Here is a 21,640-nt window from a genome sequence, read left to right as displayed (position 1 = left end):
ATCAACAGCATCATGGTTTCTTCATTCTATCCATCTTTTAATTATTATGCCGTGTTGAATCTTTCCTAATTCCGCATAAAATTTCATATTTTTTTTTCATTTTGATCTAAGGTATAACCCCGCCAACCTTTTAATTGGTCCGTAAGCCCAGACAGTAATAACTAAACAATGGCATGGTCAAATAAATTAAGTTTTTTTTTTTTTTTTGTAAAAATTGCTAACCATTGTCATTCGTCGTAACACATTGAGAATATGACATTCAGACATTCCACTCATCAATTGAACTTGCTCTATATTTATTTTGAAAAATTTGAGACTTTTCCTCTATTGTTATATCTGGAGCAGAAGCTCTTGGAGAATAAAGTTTTGTGGGGTTTTCCAATTGATCTTATTAAGTGAGGTAAAAATTTTATTTTTGTTCATGAATTTATAATACTGTCTCTGAATTTCTAGCTTTTCTTATCCTGTATTATCATTGTTAAGAAACAAATTCATCTTTTCTCATTTATCCTTGAACAAAAATATTTTCTCAAATATTCTTTACCGATTTCAATTTTTTTTTCTCTGAAACAAATAATTCATTATGATCAATCATGGATCAGTATGTAGGCGACATTCTTGGAGACTCAGTTTGTGTACTTTCATTTTGGACAGATTCAGGTTCGTTAACAGAATAATATAGTTTTGACATGTTTGAATTATCTACTCCATGGCGATCAGTTCTTTTAGGAGGTCTCGGAATTGAAGAACAAGAGGCTCTAGGGTGGTTGTTTGAAGATGATCCAAATTTGAGGCCAGAGGATCCTGAGTTCATATTTTCGAATTGTAATGCTCTTAGTCTAGCAGATGATATTGTTACACTACTGTCAACGTTTTATTCTGTTTCTTTGAAATTTGGTATTATATGATCCTGTCTCCTTGGTATCAGAGACTTTTTGAATCTAGCTCTCAAAATATTTGCATAATATCCAAGGAGACTGGCTTTTCTAATTAATTTTTTATTTAAAGATCACCAGTTTCTTATCTACAATGATTTTCTAATTCTTCATTCATTTGTATTGGTCTAACTATTATTGGAATTATTTTCTCATCAAAATCTTTTTCATAAGGGAGTTTGAATGAAATCTTTATTCAGACCACTGTCTACTTCCAGTTCTTGTAATTAAGATCGAATCGTGAACCAGGAAAAAAATGACCAAAATCAAAATATTGTTGGTACGTTATTCTTCTTCTTCTTCATGTATGATTATATGAACAAGTTTAGGAAGTTCTTCGTAGGTGATGAGTCCCTGGGCCGTGGTGACTTGTTTTCTTAGATGAAGAATCAACCGGCTTGATGACTGCTCCTTCTATTGGCTTCTTCTTTGATATAAATACCCACCGTTGTGTAGGTGCCATAATTTTCAACCACTTTTATATATATATATATATATATATATATAGTAGTTTTCTGATTCGGAATAATACAGTACGGAAAATATTCAGAAAAATTTTAAAACCACCTAATTTTAAAACAAGCAAAAAGTGAAAGCAAATTCGACACTCCATAGTATTTGAAGCATGCTGATTTGTTTAAGCAGAGGTAAAGCTAATAACGAGCAAAACAAGTTAAAAAAACAAAAAGAAAATATCCGTTGTACATTTATATCCCACAAATCTGATAATTTAAGAACTTGGAGAACGAAGTACACATACTAGAAATCTCACTTCAATTGGTAATGGCATGGCAATGGTAACTCCTTCCTTAATTAGCTAGACTCGCAGTTGTTAGCAAGATTTAAGAAAAAATCCATCAAAAAGGACACATAACCCTGCAATTTTGCATAACCAGGAAGGTAATTAATATCAATCACCAAATACCTATCACTATCTCCTCTAGCACTGATATTATCATCATTTTCCCTAATCAAATCGAAGTTGAAAAGATTCAACCCCAATGCTTCTCTCATTTCCCTTGCTAACTCCACAACAAAACCCTCACATGGCACTTCAATTTTTTCTAAATCAACTTCTCTATCATCATCGTCAACCGCATTTGATGATACCTGAGAAAATGGTAAAAAACCCTTTAAAGATTTCATTTTCTCTTGCGAAATATCGGGCAACGACTTTCGCTTAACACACTTCACACTCGACCCAGCAACATAGACCTTGAACACAACCCCACCGTGATTCACAAACTCTTGTAACACCATCGGTGCCGCCTCCTCCAGAACTTGAAGCCCTTCGGTGTCGAAAATCAAATACATTTGATGCGATTTCGGGGTCCCATTGGCCTCCAACGGCTTCGCGATCAACGGAAACCTCAACTCATGCACTTCGGTTGGGCCCGAAACGACAGCCTGTTTCGGGACACTGAGCTTTCCTTTACTATTCAAATCTATTTTCATATCGGATACCACTTCAAGCATTGAGATTCTGTTGTGGAGTCTTTCGATTAATTCGGGAGGATCAATAACGCGGACGCCCTGGTTTCGGGAAGAGAATTGTAGCAACTGTTGATTCCAATCAGGGCCGTACAACTTGTGGATGATGCAATCGAACGGTCCTTGTTCGATCAAGGGTTTGTAAGGATCAATGCGGATTAGGTCAATGCCTCGTTCGCTCGCTTTGGTTACGAGGGAAGGTTGGATGAAGGTTTGCTCTTTCTTAGGAGCAAGAGCGTAGCCGATTTGATAGCGTTGAGATCGTTGATCATTTGACATTTGCTGGTGGGCTGATGCCTGATGGTGATCTGTTTGGGAAGTGAGAAAGTTAGAGAGAAAAATTTTGGAGTACTTGTGGGGTGGTGGTGACACTGACAGATTCGAGGGAGAATATATATATATATATATATATCGGTATAAATACTATAACGTTGTATGGGAACGGAATCCTTGAAGGAATTTGAAACACGTAATTAATTAAAACGGTCAGGATTGAAAGAATTAATAAAGAAAGCAAATTCGGATCGGATACTCGGGTTTCGTAATTATTAATAAGAACGATACTGCTATGATAGGACGTTTACGTTTAGAGAAATGCGGTTTAGATGCCATTAAAATTTATGTTCATTTGACAAGTTGAAAGTTGACGAAGGTGATAAAAATTATGGAATCTAACAAGTTGATTATAGAATATAAAATCATATTCAAATGATAGGATGCTTAAATTATAATTAAATTACACTACAACATGTTGTTTCGATGTAATTAAATTCAATAACTTGTAAATCTAATAAACAACATTTGTTATATTTTTTTAATTTAATTAATGAATTAGTTGTATTTGGGTTTCGATACATACAATATTACAATATGTTCTTTTAAAGTAATTGAATTCAAAGACTTTCAATTTGCATTTTACTATTTTTCCGATTGGATTAAAATTTAGTTATCAACTAATGTCATATATATAATTGTTGGAATAAACCATACAGTGTGTGTGACTAATATTTAAGTATTTGTATCTCAAGTGTTGTTGTAACATTTGTCTGTTGGAAGATCTATTTCATAATTTTAAATTTTACTTTTTCATCACTTAGATTTAATAGTAAGGTTACTAGTAGAGAAATGTAAAGTTGCTTTTATGTTAATTATTCGATATTTGACAACATTCGAGATAACGTAGGATTTTACACACAAAAAAAAAAAAAAAAAAAATTCTTTTTTTGGCTCTCATTTTAGCTTTATGTCTCTTACGCCTAGAAGGTCTTCCTCCACAACCCAATTACAAGAATGGAGCTCCACATACTAAGCTATATCCCACTAAGCCAAGTGGAGCATGCATGAAGGAGTCCCATGCTTTTTCTGTTCTTTTCTTTTCCTTAGCCCAATTAATAATGTTTATCACAGTGTAATTGAAATAAAATTTTATTATTAATCATTATTATAATACTTTTCTATTATTATTATGATGTTGTTGTTGTTGTTGTGTTGTGTTTTTTCTTTTTAATTCTAATTTGTTATATAAAAGTTGTTAATATATGAAAAATATTGTTATTATTATTATTATTATTATTATTATTATTATTATTATTATATATATATATATATATATATAATTATTTCCATCAATTTCTTATTAGATTTATGTGACTTAGGGCCAATTTGGTAATATTGTAGATTTTAAAATAATTATTGTTAGTTGTGTTGTATAAATAATCAGTTATGAAGGAAATCAGTTAAACGTTTGATAAATTTTATTTTTAAAAGTGTTGTGAGTTTTAAAAAGAATCATATGTGTTCGACAAATCTTATTGTTAAGCTACTGTAATAATGTAAATGATTAAATTGAACATAATGTTAAATAAAATTTATTTACACATTTATGAACATATATATATAATTTTTTTGTTGTATAGATATAATAATTGATAGCTAAAGTAAATATTTTTATACTACTATTATAATTGGTAGTAATAATAATCAATGATTTTTCTTGCTATGTAATAAAGATAAATTTGGATTTTCATAATATGGGATGTATATAAAATTGTATTAATTATAAAATTGATTCTCAAAATCAAAATTTAAAAAACTACTCCTCCTACTTTTCAAAATCTTATGTGGAATGGGGTGATTTTACTAAAAGTAATTTTTTAAATAATTTACCAAACATTAAAATTAATTTTTATATTTTAAAAATTCACTTTTGGGTTTCCAAAAGACAACCCTAAATGGGCCGTCAGTGGTAAAAAACTGGTGGCTTTTCTTATTGAGAACTAAGTTCAAACCCTAATAATCAGAAAATTAGTAGCCCATGTGAGCTAGCCAATCACATCTCATGAACCAGGCTTGCCGTGCAGTGGTGGCCCATGATAATGTATGGGCCATGCCATGTTGGGCCTTAGGCCATCTCTAGTAAAAGTTAATTTTTTTAGTGATTCTATATTTTTATGTTTTATTAAGATCTTAATATTTAAGTCTCAACCTTAATTATAATGTTATGTATTACTCATCTATTAAATGTTAAATTTAATATCTTATAAGATTATTTAAGCACACACTACATTAGTTGAGATTCAAATTACAATTTTGACGTTGGAATCTTATAATAATTGGTAACAAAAAGTAAAAAAAAATAAAAAATGAAAAAATAAGAATCATACTTATATTTCTTAGAATTAAGCTACTGCCACTTATTCTTTTTACACCCATCATATATTTTACGATTGTATCCCTGATAAAATTACACCCAGCAAACCTGTGTTGTGTAATCGACTTGAGCTTATTCGTGATTGGGACTACCAAACAGTGACTTGGCTGCGGTTCATATTCTCGTTGTAGCACACTCAAGACTCTTCTACAGTTTTTATATCATAATTTATATACACATTGGTCGATTTCATTAATCTCTCCTTTGTGTTGACATCAAAATTAATCTTCCACAGTTGATTTAAAAGAATCCAAAATTTGTTAATATAAATCAGTTTGGATCGCAACTCAATAACATTATCCAAAAAAAAAAAAAAAACATTTACAACAACTGGCCATTGAAAAAACGCAGGTGAATGGGCTTCATTCTTGAATACCCTTCCATGAAACTATTAAACTATTAAATCTAGCAACACCAAACCAATTAGGCATAAATTTGTAAGAAAAAGGAAAGATTCCAAGAAAAGTTTGTTAGAAAGGGTTTGTTCAGGAAGAATCGAAACAGGGGGTTTATTTAGAAGCGGGGTTTTTAAGATAACAAAGCAGTGCTAATAGCACCACCCCTGTTCTTATCCCCCTCTGTTAAAACCCTAAATTCCTCGTGTCATATTTTGATGGCAATCACTTCAATTCTCAACTCAAATCGGCTGCTTCTGTCAAAGCGAACTGTAAATTGTTTTGATGGGAATCTTCTTCGTTACAATGTCATCAAATCCCTCAGTTTCAGACCCGTTATTCCAGATCCCGGTCCCAAACTCAGTAGCCTTCAGGCTAAAACCTTTCTTATGAACCCAACAACTCCAATTTTAACCAGTAGCAGCGAGGCTAATTCAAGAACCCCTTCCAATCGCGATCTCAAAGTCCAACAATCCGTAGGAGTGATGATGGGTGGCCGTTCGTTTCCATTAATATTCACGAATCCGAATCAGAATCCAAATCCAAACCGCTTGCAAGTTTCGATTGGTGCCGCTCTCTTTTTCGTTTTGGTGGGCTTGTTCCTGTTCCTGTTGTCCAGCGGACAAATAGCTGGTCTCCAACAGAAGGTTCTGGATCTTAGTCATTTACTAACGGAGACAACAAAATCATTATTCCTCGGACACGACACTCAACGTTGGATCTCTGATTATTCACCCGTGACAATGTCGATGTCAATGTTGTTGGCCGGCCCCAAACGAATAAAATTTCCCAAACAACACAGAGGAAGAATGACGGGAAAAGCCAGTCGAGGAAATCTTATTTGCTTCGGGAGGTATGCTCTTCAAGCGCTCGAACCCGCCTGGATCACAGCCAGACAAATCGAAGCGGGGCGCCGAGCAATGACACGAAATGTCAAGCGCGGTGGAAAGATTTGGGTGCGGATTTTCCCGGACAAGCCCGTCACGGCGAGGCCTGCGGAAACTCGAATGGGCTCCGGGAAGGGATCCCATGCGTACTGGGCAGCCGTCGTTACGCCTGGTAAAATCATTTTCGAAATGAGTGGAGTACCCGAAAACATTGCTCGGAAGGCTATTTCGATAGCGGCCTCCAAAATGCCCATAAAAACCCAATTTGTGATGTCCGGCACAAGCACTTCAAAAGATGAATGAAACAGACACCTCCCCGCCATAACTTTGATGCATTAAATAGGTGTCGTGGTAGCTGCAAGATATTGGAGTGTGTTTATCGATTTTAGATAAAAATTGATTTTCTTTTTAGTTAATACAATAAGCAGGCTTCCGGGATTAGATAATACCTAATAATATTGTTTAGATACAGCTGTTGGCTTTCTTTTTGTTCTCTGTTATCACTTTTTCCCTAGTATTACTCGTTGTATACTTGTATTGAAGAATGATTAAGAAACAAGGTTAAAGTCTGAGGCGCGGCCCGGGCTTTGCCAAAGCCTGATCATGGCCCGAGCATTTCTCTTATCGGATCAAAGTCGGCTTTTTTCGAGCCGGGCCTCGAATTTGTGAAATAAATGTTCTAGAATTTATGTGTTACATGTTTTAGAAGTTTTTTTTCATTATATTTTACGAATTATAATACATAAAATTTATTTATTAGATTAGTTTTAAAATTTGGGATAAAAGGATTTAAAACTTTAAATCTATATTATGGGTGGGTTAAATAAATAGTAAAACACATTTTAAAATTTTTTTAAGTAGATATCGGATTTTTAGGCCGAACTTAAACTTTTCAAGTGAAACCAAACTCAGACTAGGTGTTTAGAAAGGGAAATTCTATAATACATCAGAATTATTATATCAGTCATTCAATAAGTAAATGATTTTATGACATGTGAATATTTATTTTGCAAGTAATGATTACATTAAATTCAATTACACATGTCATGCATATATTAATTAATTGTATTACCTCTAATATATTATAGAATTTTTCGAAAGATATCGCTCGATTAAGCAGAAAGTGAGCAATGGGTCATGAGATCAACCAGTCTTCAATGGGGAAATATAACCCCCACCTTTTTTCAAATTAATTTGCAAAGCTCGTGATCCGGCCCAGAGTCCAAGTTCAACTTGGGCTAGGCTTTCATGTTTAAAGCTCGCTCCAAGAGTTTCATACTCCCAATAACATACCAAATTTTAGAGATAAAGAATATTGATTCAAGAAAATAAAAATAAATATAAATAAAAAAGTATTCCTTCACCAAGAAAATCACTTCTAATTTCATTTATAATGGATAAACTAGAACCATTGTGGTGTCCTAAAACCTAAACAAATCAGAAGACATTGATTTGCACCACAATTCACCATATTTATAAAAATTACAAACATTTATGGATAAATCAAAAGATCCAATTATAAAGTCAAAATACTACTCATGCTTATCTTCCTAAATTACAACAAATACCAAATGTTGATAAAAACAAAAGATCTAATTATAAAAGTCAAAATAGTCATGCTTATCTATCTATATTACAACAAAATCATTTTCTTGCATGCAAGTTGTAATCAGCAAGCGGCCATTTTCGCGCATGTTAATATACCAAAAGAGTCTTTACCTTGCCGGGTTAGAATTTGGCATCTCCCAAAATTTTACGGGCTACCGTTTCTCACCACCGATCTTAAATTTATAACTTAAACGTCACGTAAGAACATTACGATGATTCTTATTAATTAATTAATTATTACAGTTTAAATTTTTGGATTTTTACTTGTCCAAGCTGATCATCTTTTAAATGGCGTACATGTTTGTTTTTGCCATGTAAAAACGCCTATTATAAATAGCCCCCTCCCTAGCTAGCTGTATATATAAATGAAAATGAAAAATGGACGTGAATCTTTTAACTACTTTTTGTTTACTAATAAGATAGATAAACGAAATATTCTTGTTTAGTTTTATATATATAAAGGCTCTAATTAGTAGCCTTCTTTTGACTGTTAGTTGATTTCCCGATGTGCAAAAAGTTAAAATAGTGATGAAACATATGAACTAAAAAGATTAAAAAAAAAAAAAATAGCAAGAAAGAATGCACAAGAGAGGAAGTCCATACATGCATGTCGAAATAATTAACAATAAATTAAGTAAGCACTTAATTATTGGACCATTAATTCTAAACCGTGTACACAGATTGGTTCAAAGTCTTAAGCTAGCAATGAGAACAGCTTCTTCCAAATGACGATCAAATTATTAAGCTATATGAAGAGGGCAACAATCTCATTCAAATATAATTAATTTATAGCCACATATATAAATAAACGAGGCATATTATTCATTTTGCTGACTAAAATAGTCAGTACATGCATGCACACATGCAGTTGGACTGAATAAGTGACTGGTTTCATTTCAATTTTTATGTGGTTTAGGCTTTTTATTTAAAAAAAAAAAAAATTTCTCTGTATTTTTTATTACTTTCTATTTGAATCAGCAAAACAGACTTTCAAATGGTACATGAAATTCATCACTTTCGGCCGGACCATTACAATCTAACTCTTTTTAAAAAAAAAAAAAAATTGACTCTTGAAATAGAAGGTTCTATTTTTTGGGGTAATTTACATCCCCATCCAAATTGGATTCGAACTTGAAGCTGACTATGAATATGACCAACTAACTCTCATCTATAAGTTGACAAAATTTAGAGAAATAAGTTATTAGCTCCACTCTTGTTTATTTAATTTAATCAATGTGGTCTTAATTTAATAAAATTTATTTATAAAAAGTAAATAATTAAATACAATGTTTTGGATTTATTTTCCATATTTGCATGCCCATAATGGTCATGACTCTTGTCATATGTAGGTGACAAATAGTATTTTTGTATGCCCTCATAATAATCTAGATTCTTGTCATATATATTTGCATCGTATATGGTGGTCTTTATGTGATATGTGTATTTGGCAATAGTTTTGACTAAAAATGATATATTAATGCGATTCCTATCTTGTATTCATTGATCTAATGGACTGAAAATAATGTAATAATTCGTCTAAAAAAAAATTACGATGCCACAAAAAATGCTTTTATTAAATCATCAAACAAAATATCATGTCATGCAGTTTAAATGTTTTTTCTCACTTTGGTGTCACTGGTTTCAACTTTATGATTGGCATAAGTTACACTTAACTTTACAGTAATGATTGCTTAACATCTGTGGTCAAATTTTTGGGCAAGGATTTGGAAGCGAGGGATGTTAAAAAGAATAATAATAATAATAATAATAATTTTACCAGTCCAATAAGGTAATTCGAAAGTTTAAATTAAGTTGAAAATAGTTCTTCTTATGAAGAGATATAAAAGTGCAAATACATATACTCACAGACAGATAGAGAGAGAGAGAGAGAGAGAGAGAGAGAGAGGAAATTCAGCATATCGTGTAAATATAGAGAATGAGGTAAGGTTAGGAGGAAAACCCCGGCAAGCTCTACTATCCTTTTACCCTCCGGCATTGACAATTGAACCCCAATGATGTCATTTGATTTTGCTTTCAACTTATATAATAACATTACGCATATCTGAGAAAAGTTCCTATAGGGTTTGGCACCACAGAGAACACATATGTTCTCCCTTTCCCAACAAGACACGTTTTCAATGTAATTTTGAAAAAAAAAAAAATTATTTAAAGACTCAGTTTAGTATTGAGGTGCTACAATTTTAATGATTTTGATAAAAATAGTGAAAATATTATAGGTTTTATCATTATATAACTTTCAAATCATATGTTTTATCTTATGTCAAACCTCAACACGAAACATGGTCTAAATATCTTCTATTTTCTTCGTAATTCTTTGTATACAAATAATTGGACGTTCGCACTAGAGATAGACTGTTGTTACTTTTTTTTTTTTTTTTTCTCTTAACTTTTTTCCATCATAATTTAAATTAGGTGGGTAAAGCTGGTAATATGTAAAGAAATGAAGGGCATTTGAATAGTTGACAGTCAATAGAAAATCTCCACAAGTAAGTGCCAAGGCAACGATACGAATTGACGACCCATGAAAGATTCTGTTTTTCATCAACAGGGTCTATTCAAATTTCAGTGAACACGCCTCATTTTTTATTTTGCTTGTTTAACCATAATTGTTTTTCTTCTTCCCTTTTGACAATGATACTTCTTAATATTATTAATTGATTTATAACTCTTTAATATTATAATGTGCTTACTATCTTCTTAATATTATTAATTGATGTATAACTCTTTAATATTATAATGCGCTTTCTATCCTCTTGCTGCATAACCACTCCATGCAAATTACAATTGTGGATTTGAATTCATCAATGTGAGTTTTGCGTATCGCCTTGATTGGAATTTATTAAATAAGAATTTTTACCTTAATCTTATTATAAATATACGAGTAGTACAAGATGTTTAGAAGTTAGAACATTGCCTAAAAATAAAATAATCAACCCAATATTTTTTTGATGCTTGAATTATATTATTTCCAATCTCTGGTTCCCTTGACTTGAGAATTGAACTTTTAAATCTGCCTCCATTTCTGAAGCAAAGCGATCAAGAGAACTTTCGTTTTTGTATTTTGTAAACAGCAGTGATCGTGCAAATCATCCAGAAAAAAATCAATCAAACTTTTGGATTCAACATATTAATGAATGATATATTATAACGAATGGCCGTACCCACTCAGGATATGTCCAAGGGGAGCATTACTGATAACATGCACCAATGATATTTGATTAAGTAATCCACCAAAAGACAATTAGTTATTTCTTTAGCATCCGTTATCTATTCTTCAATAAAGTAATAATTAATTCAAAACATATTAATTAATCGAAAGGGTTGTTTGGTGAAAGGAAGATGAACTGTGCAATGATGACACTTGAAGATTAGTTGGGGATTGCTTTATCTAAAAGATCTTTGAAAGCGTATGCCATTAAAAATAATACTGATAATAACAAATAGTTCCAAAATTTCCGGTATGTTGACGATTACAGATTATTATGAGAATTAAGACTGATGAATTTAGTTAAGAGGCGGCTGATATGGAGTAATAGAATTGTATTTCATCATTAAGAAATTTTTTTTTTCTTTTTTAATTGATTGTGTGATGAGGATTGTGCGAACGCAAGCAACTAACTCAGTATATTAGAGATCGGGCTGTTGCAACTTGCAACTCTTTATTTTCAATTGGAGAGCTTGGAATTAATAGTAATTATTTTCTTCTATATTTGAGGGAGGAGTTGTGGCAGGTGATGAGGTGAAGTAGAAGATATCTTATAATTAATTATTGATGAATATAGAATATAATTTCCGGAGAAATTAATTAAGCAAACAATAAATAAAATGTATCTAGCTAATCCCTCAAACATGTGACGAATGGGTTCGATTATATGCTAATTTGTACTAAATGAATATATATATATATATATATATATATATATATATAGCAGTTTTCTGATCAGAGATTTTAAAGTGCGGGAAAGTTCGGAAAAACTTTAAAATCGCACGGTTTTAAAGGGTTATAATTTCAAGCCTTTAAAGCCATACAGTTTTAAAATTTTTCCGCACTTTAAAAATCTAGATTGGTGTGTGTGTGTGTAATATTATTTTAAACTCTTCTCCTCTATCATTTTCTTTTTTAATATTTCAGCTGAAAATTTTGATAAAAATCCGGTTTCATTTATCTTTATCCCGTATCTATTACATTGTTTTGATATCAAAGCAGGAATTAACATGTCAAAAACGATTGCTTTGCGGATGAACATTAGGGTTAGTGCCCTAGCACTGTTGGGCAAGATCTATTCTAATAACTTTTATTTCTCACGAAAATTTTCTGAAACTTTATATTTCATTTATCTTTATCATATTTTGTTTCATCTATGTTGCAAAATATAAAGTCCCTTTTAAACTTAAAATAATATTAAAAAAAGAAGAAGATCAAATCACACTCATTTGTCTCAAACAAATGAAGGGACCCCCTTTTAAATTTGCAAGTCAAAATTGCACCCTAGATATTCAATTTTAATGCTCTCGCTGTGTCATCCTTCTAGAATAATTCTTCTTATTTTTGTATATAATCCAACATACATACATACATACACACATGCATACATATATAATCATTTTCTATTAAGAACATCCTCATTTTATTAAAATAAGGATGTCAGTAAAATATAAAAAAGAAGAAAAACATAATTTCAATATACTACAAATAAAAAAATATAGTTTCCAACATATTGAAATATGTATTTTTTTTCGTATTTTAATGGCATCCTCATTTTAATAAAGTGATGATATCGCTAACGAACAAAAAAGATAGTCTCCAATATATTAAAATTTTTATTTCTTTGTATTTTACTTTGCATCTTCACTTTTTTAAAGTGAGGATGTGATGTAGGATGGTTGCGTGGAACGGGTTAGGTAACTTTTAGAAGTCATAACTTGAGCTATATGTGTTTGTTTTAGAGTGTGTAATATACTGTTTTGAATCTTACGACGAGACAAACCAAACCCAATATGGGAATTTTCCTATTTCTTTTAAGATTTTTATCTTTTTAGATATCAGATTTGGGCACTGTTTATTTTAGATTCTTATTTAGATTAGGAAAATTTTATTATAAAACAATTTCAAATTTGTTTATTTTAATAAATTCGTGATACTTAGGGTTATTATATAAAGGAGGTCAAAACCCTAATTTTGTTAATTTAGATTTTTTCAATAAACTTTCATTGTTTAGAAACTTTATTTATCTTTTCTATCAAACTTTTACATTTCCATATTATCAAGATATCTTCAGTAGAGAAAAGCTCTATGTATGATGTTCCATAAGCATACCACCTTTTGAATCAAAAGTTTTCAACGAAATCAGTTAACATTAATTATTATAAACAGCTACAATTCGAACCATAAATAAATACATTTGCCACTTGACAATAACTAAAATGGAAATATATATGATACAGATTGTATATATGGCAATACAAGCATCCTAAATACAATATAATAAAATGGTTATCAATTATAATGACAATAATAATATGATTATGATTATTAAAATCAGTCGTTAAAAGTGGTTTAAGATTAAGGTCCCACTCAGAGACTGAATAGTTTTCGTGTGTTAATATGCTTAATTATTGTACTAAAAAACACCTGGAACAATAGAACACATAGTATTATGTTAGTTAAAAGGAGGTTTCTTCTCAATTTGATCTATGGAAATTCATGTGTTTGACCCTCTTGTTTTATGCTACGTGTAACCTACCCTTCACTTGACTTTCCTGACTTGTTCTCCTCTGATCTTAGCGTATACCAATTGTACAGAACGTATATAAGTTGCTATCCTTGAATTTTTGCCTTGTTCAACAAGTGAAAATCACCCTAGTTGATCAAAAAGGTTGAAAATGGTGCAAGTACGTACGTATGTACTTCATCAGATTAACACGAACCTCGAATTGCAAATGATATAGTGAAGAAAATTTGATGCTTACAAATCATTTGGGTAAATTAAGTCGGGTGAATGGATGGGATTTTCCTTTTTCAATCAAAATTAACTAAATCTCGTCGTCACACACACATCCAAGTGAGAGTTTTATGGAAGCTTGATCAAACAAATAAACCTAGCTGAAATTTTGATCAATTAATGCACAAGAGTAAAAATAAGATTAAAATTCTCTCTTTATCTGAATTTTACTTCCGCAAATTATACATTAATAGTAAATGAGGTTGTAAAAAACTAGTAAATCTTCACCGCACATACGTGATACACAAGTGTTGCTTCATGGCTTGCAAAGTTGAAAGACAAGGATACGTTTGTAATCTACAGCAAAACATTAAAAATAATGCTCAACGTTTGTCAAATGAGGGAAAAGCTTCTTCTTTACACTAAGCTAATTTTGTCTCTCAAAACCATCACAGTATCTCACCCACATACACTATTTAAACAGCCTAGCTATCCGTTATATTTCCAACATTGATCTAAAGCAAAAATTTATCTCTATAGATCTCACATAGCAAAAGGTGTCAAGACTCTCTCTTCATCTCATCGCTCTGCTATATATTGAATTGAAATATAAAAAATGCAATAAACATAAAGATAACTGATTATTCTTTTCTGTACATATGCAGAGAAATTAAAGATGGAGAGCTTGCAAATTTCTGATGAGATTAACAACATAAAGAAGGGGCCATGGACACCGGAGGAAGATCAAAAGCTCATCGATTATATCCGAAAACACGGCCATGGAAGCTGGAGAGCACTCCCGAAACTTGCCGGTTTGAACAGGTGCGGTAAGAGTTGTCGTTTGAGATGGACTAATTATCTAAGACCTGATATCAAGAGAGGAAAATTCTCCGAAGAAGAAGAGCAATTAATCGTCAACCTCCATGCTGTACTCGGAAACAAGTAATAGTTCTTTTACCTTTTGTTACAAGCATGCTATTCTAAACATTGCTTGAGTGTTAAGTGATTAATGTGTGTGTGTGTGTGTGTGTGTGTGTGTGTGTGTTTTCTAAATAAAGGTGGTCGGCAATAGCAACTCGTCTTCCGGGGAGGACAGACAACGAAATCAAGAACTTTTGGAACACACATCTGAAGAAGAAGCTTCTACAAATGGGAATCGATCCGGTGACTCACAGGCCAAGAACTGATCTCAATAATGTTCTTGCAAATCTGCCTCAGTTGCTTGCTGCTGCCAATTTTGCCGTTGGCAACCTCATGAATGTTCCCAATAGTTGGGATATCAATGCTCTCAAGTTACAATCAGACGCCACACAACTTGCCAAAATCCAGCTGTTGCATAACATAATTCAAATCCTAAGTACCAGTCCTCCTCCAAATATCGAAGCTAGCAGCCTTCTCGGATCATCTTTAGGCGACAACTACAATCAGCTGTTCGAGTTCCTTCGAATGAATTCTCATCAGTTCCATGGAAATAATGGTAATGGTAATGGTAATGTTCCCTTTGGTTTCACTCCACAAGAACCAAATCAAATTCTTTCAAATTTACTCAACTTTGATAGTGCCTCTCAATTACCACATCTTGGTGATTATACAAACACTAGTACCAGTAATACTAGCCAATTGGGTTCTTCATCATATGCCAATAATATCCCTACTTCAAATCAACTTCCTGCATTAGTCTCTGTCTCATCAGCAGATTGCTCCGCATTGAACCAGCAAATTGAAACCAAAATAAACCCAAATGATATTTCTAACCCTTCATCAACTTTAACCACGTTTGAAGCTAATTGGGGAGACTTTATGGATGATGAAGCTAGTCAATCTTACTGGAGAGACTTTTTAGAGTAAGCACCAACAATATAATGAATTAATTTTATTTTCTTCATGTTCTTTTGTTATTAATAATTGATTTATATCTGATATGTGAATTGATTTACTTTTTGCAGCCAAGCTTCTTCACAGCCATGGCCAATCTCAGAGTGAAATATTGCACTTGCAGATGCAGTCATTTCAAGTGTTATATGTAATCATTTGTGTTAATTTGTATACAGCATTGTTAGTCAATTATATGGTTATTGATTAGGTTTACACTTTATTGAAATAGCTAGATAACATAATGTACCAAATTATTAAAAAAAAACCAAAGTACTGTAAGCAATGCATATTATTATACATGAATATTAATCTCATACAATTCTTGATGTATATTATTTGTTAAATTGATTCCACGTCTATGATATGTCAGTGGCTTAGCTAAAAGAAGGTCATTGACACAAAGAAAAGAGGAGGTGAATATAAAACAAGTTAGTTGTAGAGGGTATGGAACACGAAATTGATTAATGATAGGGACACAATTTCTTTGAAGTAGAGAAATAGGGTTTTGACCTTGATAATTAGAAGATCAAAACTCATGCATGTCAAACATCAACTACGTGGACAGTCACAAAACCAAAGACAACAAAATCTCTGATATGTTTGAGCCTTGTCCCACTCTGATGATGATTTCCAATAAAATTACCCTATGTTAATGGAGTTATAATAGTTAATATTTGCTTCCTGATTTTTTTTTTTTAAAAAAAGTCAAGACTTCTTGTTACTTATTAGGTGGGAATATTTCCTTTTGATACAAGCAAATTAACCATGAAAAATTAACCAAAAGCTATATATTCTTCTTATTAACCTAGTTCCCTCCTCTCCCTTTCATTAGCTTTCTAGAACAAGAATGGTACATTAAATAGGCGTTGTGTGTTAGTGTAGTTAGCTTTCAAGTGCAATTTTATCTTATGTTGTCTTCAGATGCATATAAGGCCAATGTAATTAAAGTAAAAGTTGTAAATTTGAGTTTTAAATTCTAAGTACGTGAGAAGATAATAAGCTTGAGAGAAATCCCAACTGACAAGATAAACCTCGTTGAAGATCAGGGACTTGATGATATTTTGGTAGGTAATTTATTGACCTTTTAAAAACAACTAACCTACCTACCTTGCCAAATACATGCTCATATTCCAACCTAAGTTTTCTGTATATCTCATGGCAAATTTGTATGTGTCTGTGCTCATTATATTTTAATTTATTCAGAAACCAATTTGTGGTTTGTCCTTGTAAGGTTGAGCACTTTTATACTGTTGTTGCAAGAACTTAAATAATTAAAAAAAATTAAAAATTTTACATGTTTGGACCACAAAATAAAATAGGAACTCAACTATAAGGATTTTGCATAAATTTGAAGATTGCAGCCAAAAAAAAGAAAAAAGAAAAAAAAGAAAGATGGTTACTTTCTTTGTCCCATTGTTTTTTTACTCTTTTCTGCAGTATACCTTACTGACTTGCGTCTTAATTGTAAATTTGAGAGGTGATATTATTAGACTCATCGTGCAAGAAATATGGGATGGTATTTCAAAATATCAACATCTCAATGTCACATTAAAAATGAGGAGAGCTTTAATCGATTCATTGTCACTTAAGTCTAATTTTTTTCAAAACCCTGGGGCGTTGTCATATTAGACCAGACCTCGAGGTGTATTCCTGAAAATATCCCGTAAGAAAAATAATTTCCTTGGCTTTTATTGAGTTATTTCTTTCCTATGTGTCCATCAATCTATAATTCATCAAACCGTACTAAAGACTTTGAAAAGATTTTAAATAATTGGAGCCTTTGGAAGATCACATCTTGATTTCTTTTCTCCTCAATAATTCCATAGTATAAACGTTTTATTTGTTCTCGAAACACAAGTCAAAATAATTTTTCTTTGCAAAGTTCTTAGAAACAATTATCGTGCTTACAATTGATACAACAGAACCAACCAGTCAAAAAAATAAAAAAATGTTGCTTCTTGAATGCAAAAAATTATCGAGAAAAAATTGTACTGCCAGACAAGCGAGGAACTGGAGAGCAAAGACGCAGTTAGGAAGGAGAATGTCTGTTCTGATGATTTTTTCGCTCAACATGTCTTACCCTCTGAGGAGGCCATAGAATGTGGGTGACCCTTCCCTTTACTAATCCCAAAGGAATCTGCCGAGAAAAGCTTGTTAAAGTTAGGCCAAAAATTTAATAAGTAAAATAAAAAAACTATCAACAGTCAATGCATAAGCAGATTGCAACCTACACTGTACAACAACTAAATTATTCGAATCATCATCGCCTCAGAAGCATATTAAATCTAACAGAAGCTTTGGAAAGGAAATACTTCCAATGAAATATTTTACTTCCTTTTTTTTTTTTACTATTACTTTGACAATGGCACTAGAATGGGATGCTAAAAAGGGTCAATAGAAGAATTACATGGTTCTATTTATTTTGGGAGTTCAAATTGGGATTTAGACTGAGATACTTATTTTCACATGAGATTTTGAATGAAAGATTCTGACAGGGAATACAGCTTAGACAATTTTCAACACTCAACGGTCATAACTACCACCATAACAATTTCAATAATTTTTTTGAGACGAATATATGGCGTTGCAGAGAACTTACAGGGCCAAAAGATCTTGAATCCAGGCTAGAAGATGGATTATCTCCCTCAACCCAACAATGTCCATTAGGAACTTTCACCACATCATTAGTCATAGGAGTTCCAATCCAATCACCGGGCAATCCGATAATTCTCTTTACATGTTTCTCCTTGTGGTTGCTGGGTGAGCTGCAAGAAATTGCAACTATAGTACTATCAGTCTTCAGTATCAAACTTTCATGTCAACAGTATGTTTCACTGACTATAAAGAACAAATTTAACCAATCCAGACAAATATCTTCCAAAGGATTACATAACAAAAAGCCAAAAATTTACCAGCGACAGACAGCAAAATGCAGTGAATTTACAGAGCATATTAATCTAAATGAGTACAAAATAAGGTCAATTACAGATTATTCAACCTGTTAAGTCATCTATGAGAAGACAGTGATCCAAACCATTTGTATTTAAAAATAAAAATCTCTTCAGAGGATTACAACAAAAAGCCAAAAATTTACTAATGACAGATAGCAAAACACAGTGAATGTACAAAGCATGCAAAAACTAAATGAGTAGAACAGAAAGTTCAATTACAAAACTATTCCAATCACATTACCTACGAGAGGACACTGATTCAAACTCAGTTAGAATGAGAAACAGCTAGGAGGCAAACAAACAAAGCCACTAACAAAATGCTCAAGCACAAGGCCACCGGCTTCACCATCAACAAAGCAAACCAAGCTCAAAACTTGGTGTGAGGCTCAATTGTTCATCCAAACATGAGCCAATGTGAGCAGCCCCAAATTTATCCTAAATAACTTTATGAAATGAAGTTGAATAGGACAATTTTCAAAAAATGTTACTGTTGATTAGGTGTCTGAAAACATTCAATTTGAATTCACTGCAGACAAACCCACAAACAGAGCTCAATATCAAAACAAAAAGCACCATGAACTGGTGTGTACCACTACATTAGCTTAAACTCAACTGACAGCCCCCAGCCAAAATCTAGTGAAAAACATTATCTCTGAAGTGACATTAGTGTTAGATTGATCTCTCAATTGGCAATTTGCTGTCCTGAGGTCAAAATGATTTTGGGAAATCAAAAATGTTTTCCCACACTTTCACACTTAATAGGCTTTTCGTTGCCCATTGCCAAAAACTGACACCTCCCACCTGTAGAAGTCAAGCTGGTTATCCTGAGTGACAGGACAACATTAAACAATAGGCACAAACCTAATTGATCTGTGCAAAGATTTGAACTTCTTCATGAGCACAAAAACCATGTCAAAGTCTCTCGAAACACAAAGATAAATTGACACCCAATAGTTTTTACTTATTAACTATGCAGCTATAGTGATCATATCTACATAATATAAAACAAGAATTAAATGCTTAAACATAGAAAAAAAGCATCACATATGCTGAACAAATTACCAGAATACTATGACATCACCATGGGAAAACTTGTACTTTTGAAGACAAAACTTCTCCATGAGAACATGGTCATCTGCAACCAAACCATTATAATGAGACAATGAAACAACAAATGTGGCACAAAATCTTCAAAACTAAACTTGGTGATTAAAAAAGAACTACGAATAATTACCAGACAATGACCCCATAAAGGAATCGGTAGTGGGGTTAAATGTGGGTGACATAGAAGAGCCTCGCACAGGCACAATACTGGCATATCGATCAGAAACTGTAAGACCAATGAGCCCAAATGTGAAACAGTTTTTCGTGAGGCTCCATAAGAAGTTATGAGCTGCCATATTTGAAATTTCACCGAGTATACATCTGCACTATCATAAACATCAACAAATAATCGATCAGAGTAAAAAACTCAGAAACTTAATCAATGTTAATCGGAAATTAAGAAAAAAGAATAGCCATAAGCAACTTACTAACAGGACCCCACAATTGATAATCTTGTCTTGTAAATATATAAATGAATTGAAAGTACAGAAACAGGAAAGCAAACGAACTCACAGGTTGAAGAGGTAGTTGAGGGTTTAGGGTTTTGCAGTTCATACATGTTTTTTGCCCAATTAGGTACGTGCTCTGCACAGTTGAAAGGGTTACCTCTGTTAGACTGGGTGGGTAATTTCGGATACGGATCGGATTCTGATAATTCGGATTGGTAAAAAATCTATTCAATTTCAATCCGACTTTAAATTCGATCCGAATCCGATCCGAATTAACAAATATTTTGGATAACTTCATATTCGAATCGGATCGGATGAGTTTAGATTTCGGATTATATTTCAGATTCAGATTATATTTCGAATTCGGATTTTGGACCTTTTTGACAATTCTCACAAAAAATGATGAAATCTATAATTAATGAAAACTAAATAACCATTAAAAGAAAGAGAAAATAAAACAAGCTGATATGCTCCTATTTACAAACAACTCGTATACGCATGTAAGCCAAGTACAAAATTCAAAGTTTCCAACACAAATCGTGGGAAGTTGTCATGCGTCGGGATTAATTGATTACCATGAAGAAGTTGCTGTCAGTTGCTCGGAACTAGTTGATTATCCGGGTCCGGCGCGCAACTGGGCGGCTAGAGGTGATAAAGATTTCAAGACATGGCTGGGTTTCAGATTCGGCTGGAGGCGATCAAGACGCGGCTTGGCTGCTGGATTACAGTCGATTTGTGTCGGCGGCAGGTGGGTTTCGTTCACCTTGGCTTCGCTCGGATTCTGTTGGACGTGATGAAGACGGATTCGACTGTGGTGTGGTGGTTGACTGACGGTTCGGCGGTGGGTTAATGGGTTTCGTTCGTTGGGTAATGTGTTGTTTGCAACTTTGCTTGATTGAGTTGTTTCTGTGAGAGTGAGAGTGGGGAACTGGCTAGTGCCTATGAATTAGCTTTAGAATTATTTTTTGGATTTTTCAATTTTTAGCCCCCTTTGCTTTTAACAATGCAGATCTGGTCGGATGATTCGGATTCACTCGAATCCGATCCGAATCAAATCTGATTGGATTACACAAATTTCATCCGATCGGATTTGGCTACGAATTAGGTTTAGAATTATTATTTGGATTTTTCAATTTTCAGCCCCCTTTTCTTTTAACAATGCAAATATGATCGAATGACCCGAATCCGATCCGATCCGATCCTAATCAAATCCGATCAGATTACAAAAATTTTATCTGATCGGATTTGACTTCAAATCCGAACCCAATCCGA

The 21,640-nt window shown here is 32.8% G+C and overlaps 4 protein-coding genes across 9 annotated transcripts; 2 read left to right on the top strand and 2 right to left on the bottom strand.

The window, feature by feature from the left end:
- Positions 1 to 1,748: 1,748 nt before the first annotated feature.
- LOC18048865 (inositol-tetrakisphosphate 1-kinase 1) lies at positions 1,749 to 2,777 on the bottom strand. The gene has a single exon (XM_006443188.2). It carries the CDS (start codon positions 2,703 to 2,705, stop codon positions 1,749 to 1,751), a length of 957 nt encoding a protein of 318 aa, XP_006443251.1. The 5' UTR covers positions 2,706 to 2,777.
- A 2,679-nt stretch (positions 2,778 to 5,456) lies between these two features.
- Positions 5,457 to 7,025, top strand: LOC18048864. Its single transcript, XM_006443187.2, has one exon. The coding sequence runs from the start codon at positions 5,750 to 5,752 to the stop codon at positions 6,719 to 6,721; it is 972 nt and encodes a 323-aa protein (XP_006443250.1). The 5' UTR covers positions 5,457 to 5,749; the 3' UTR covers positions 6,722 to 7,025.
- Positions 7,026 to 14,665: 7,640 nt separating this feature from the next.
- Positions 14,666 to 15,837, top strand: LOC18048863 (transcription factor MYB53). The gene is made up of 2 exons (XM_024187525.1): positions 14,666 to 14,931; positions 15,048 to 15,837. Exons 1-2 carry the CDS (start codon positions 14,666 to 14,668, stop codon positions 15,835 to 15,837), a joined length of 1,056 nt encoding a protein of 351 aa, XP_024043293.1.
- Positions 15,838 to 17,668: 1,831 nt separating this feature from the next.
- Positions 17,669 to 21,640, bottom strand: LOC18048861 (mitochondrial inner membrane protease subunit 2). 6 transcript variants are annotated; one of them, XM_024188961.1, is made up of 6 exons: positions 20,944 to 21,640; positions 20,433 to 20,504; positions 20,050 to 20,245; positions 19,878 to 19,950; positions 18,464 to 18,629; positions 17,669 to 18,001 (listed from the first exon to the last, which is right to left on the bottom strand). In XM_024188961.1, exons 1-6 carry the CDS (start codon positions 20,944 to 20,946, stop codon positions 17,894 to 17,896), a joined length of 618 nt encoding a protein of 205 aa, XP_024044729.1. In that variant the 5' UTR covers positions 20,947 to 21,640; the 3' UTR covers positions 17,669 to 17,893. The 6 variants fall into 6 exon arrangements, with proteins under 6 accessions (XP_024044729.1, XP_006443247.1, XP_006443246.1 ...); XM_006443184.2 differs by lacking the exon at positions 20,433 to 20,504 and having other exon boundaries at positions 17,670 to 18,001; positions 20,944 to 21,639; XM_006443183.2 differs by lacking the exon at positions 20,433 to 20,504 and having other exon boundaries at positions 17,670 to 18,001; positions 20,050 to 20,240; positions 20,944 to 21,639.

This window comes from Citrus clementina, unplaced genomic scaffold (assembly GCF_000493195.1).
Source record: "Citrus clementina cultivar Clemenules unplaced genomic scaffold, Citrus_clementina_v1.0 scaffold_3, whole genome shotgun sequence".
Lineage (NCBI taxonomy): Eukaryota > Viridiplantae > Streptophyta > Magnoliopsida > Sapindales > Rutaceae > Citrus > Citrus x clementina.
Note: the sequence above shows the minus strand (reverse complement) of the source record. Positions and strands in the feature narration are given on the sequence as shown.

Bases quoted from the DNA above. Each gene is read 5' to 3' on its own strand.
- LOC18048865 (XM_006443188.2), bottom strand. From the start codon at position 2,705: ATGTCAAATGATCAACGATCTCAACGCTATCAAATCGGCTACGCTCTT.
- LOC18048864 (XM_006443187.2), top strand. From the start codon at position 5,750: ATGGCAATCACTTCAATTCTCAACTCAAATCGGCTGCTTCTGTCAAAG.
- LOC18048863 (XM_024187525.1), top strand. From the start codon at position 14,666: ATGGAGAGCTTGCAAATTTCTGATGAGATTAACAACATAAAGAAGGGG. The intron at 14,932-15,047 runs GTAATAGTTCTT...TTCTAAATAAAG, and splicing joins CATGCTGTACTCGGAAACAA to GTGGTCGGCAATAGCAACTC.
- LOC18048861 (XM_024188961.1), bottom strand. The intron at 20,246-20,432 runs GTGAGTTCGTTT...TGTTTATGATAG, and splicing joins CTCAACTACCTCTTCAACCT to TGCAGATGTATACTCGGTGA. The intron at 19,951-20,049 runs GTAATTATTCGT...GTTTGGTTGCAG, and splicing joins CTTTATGGGGTCATTGTCTG to ATGACCATGTTCTCATGGAG.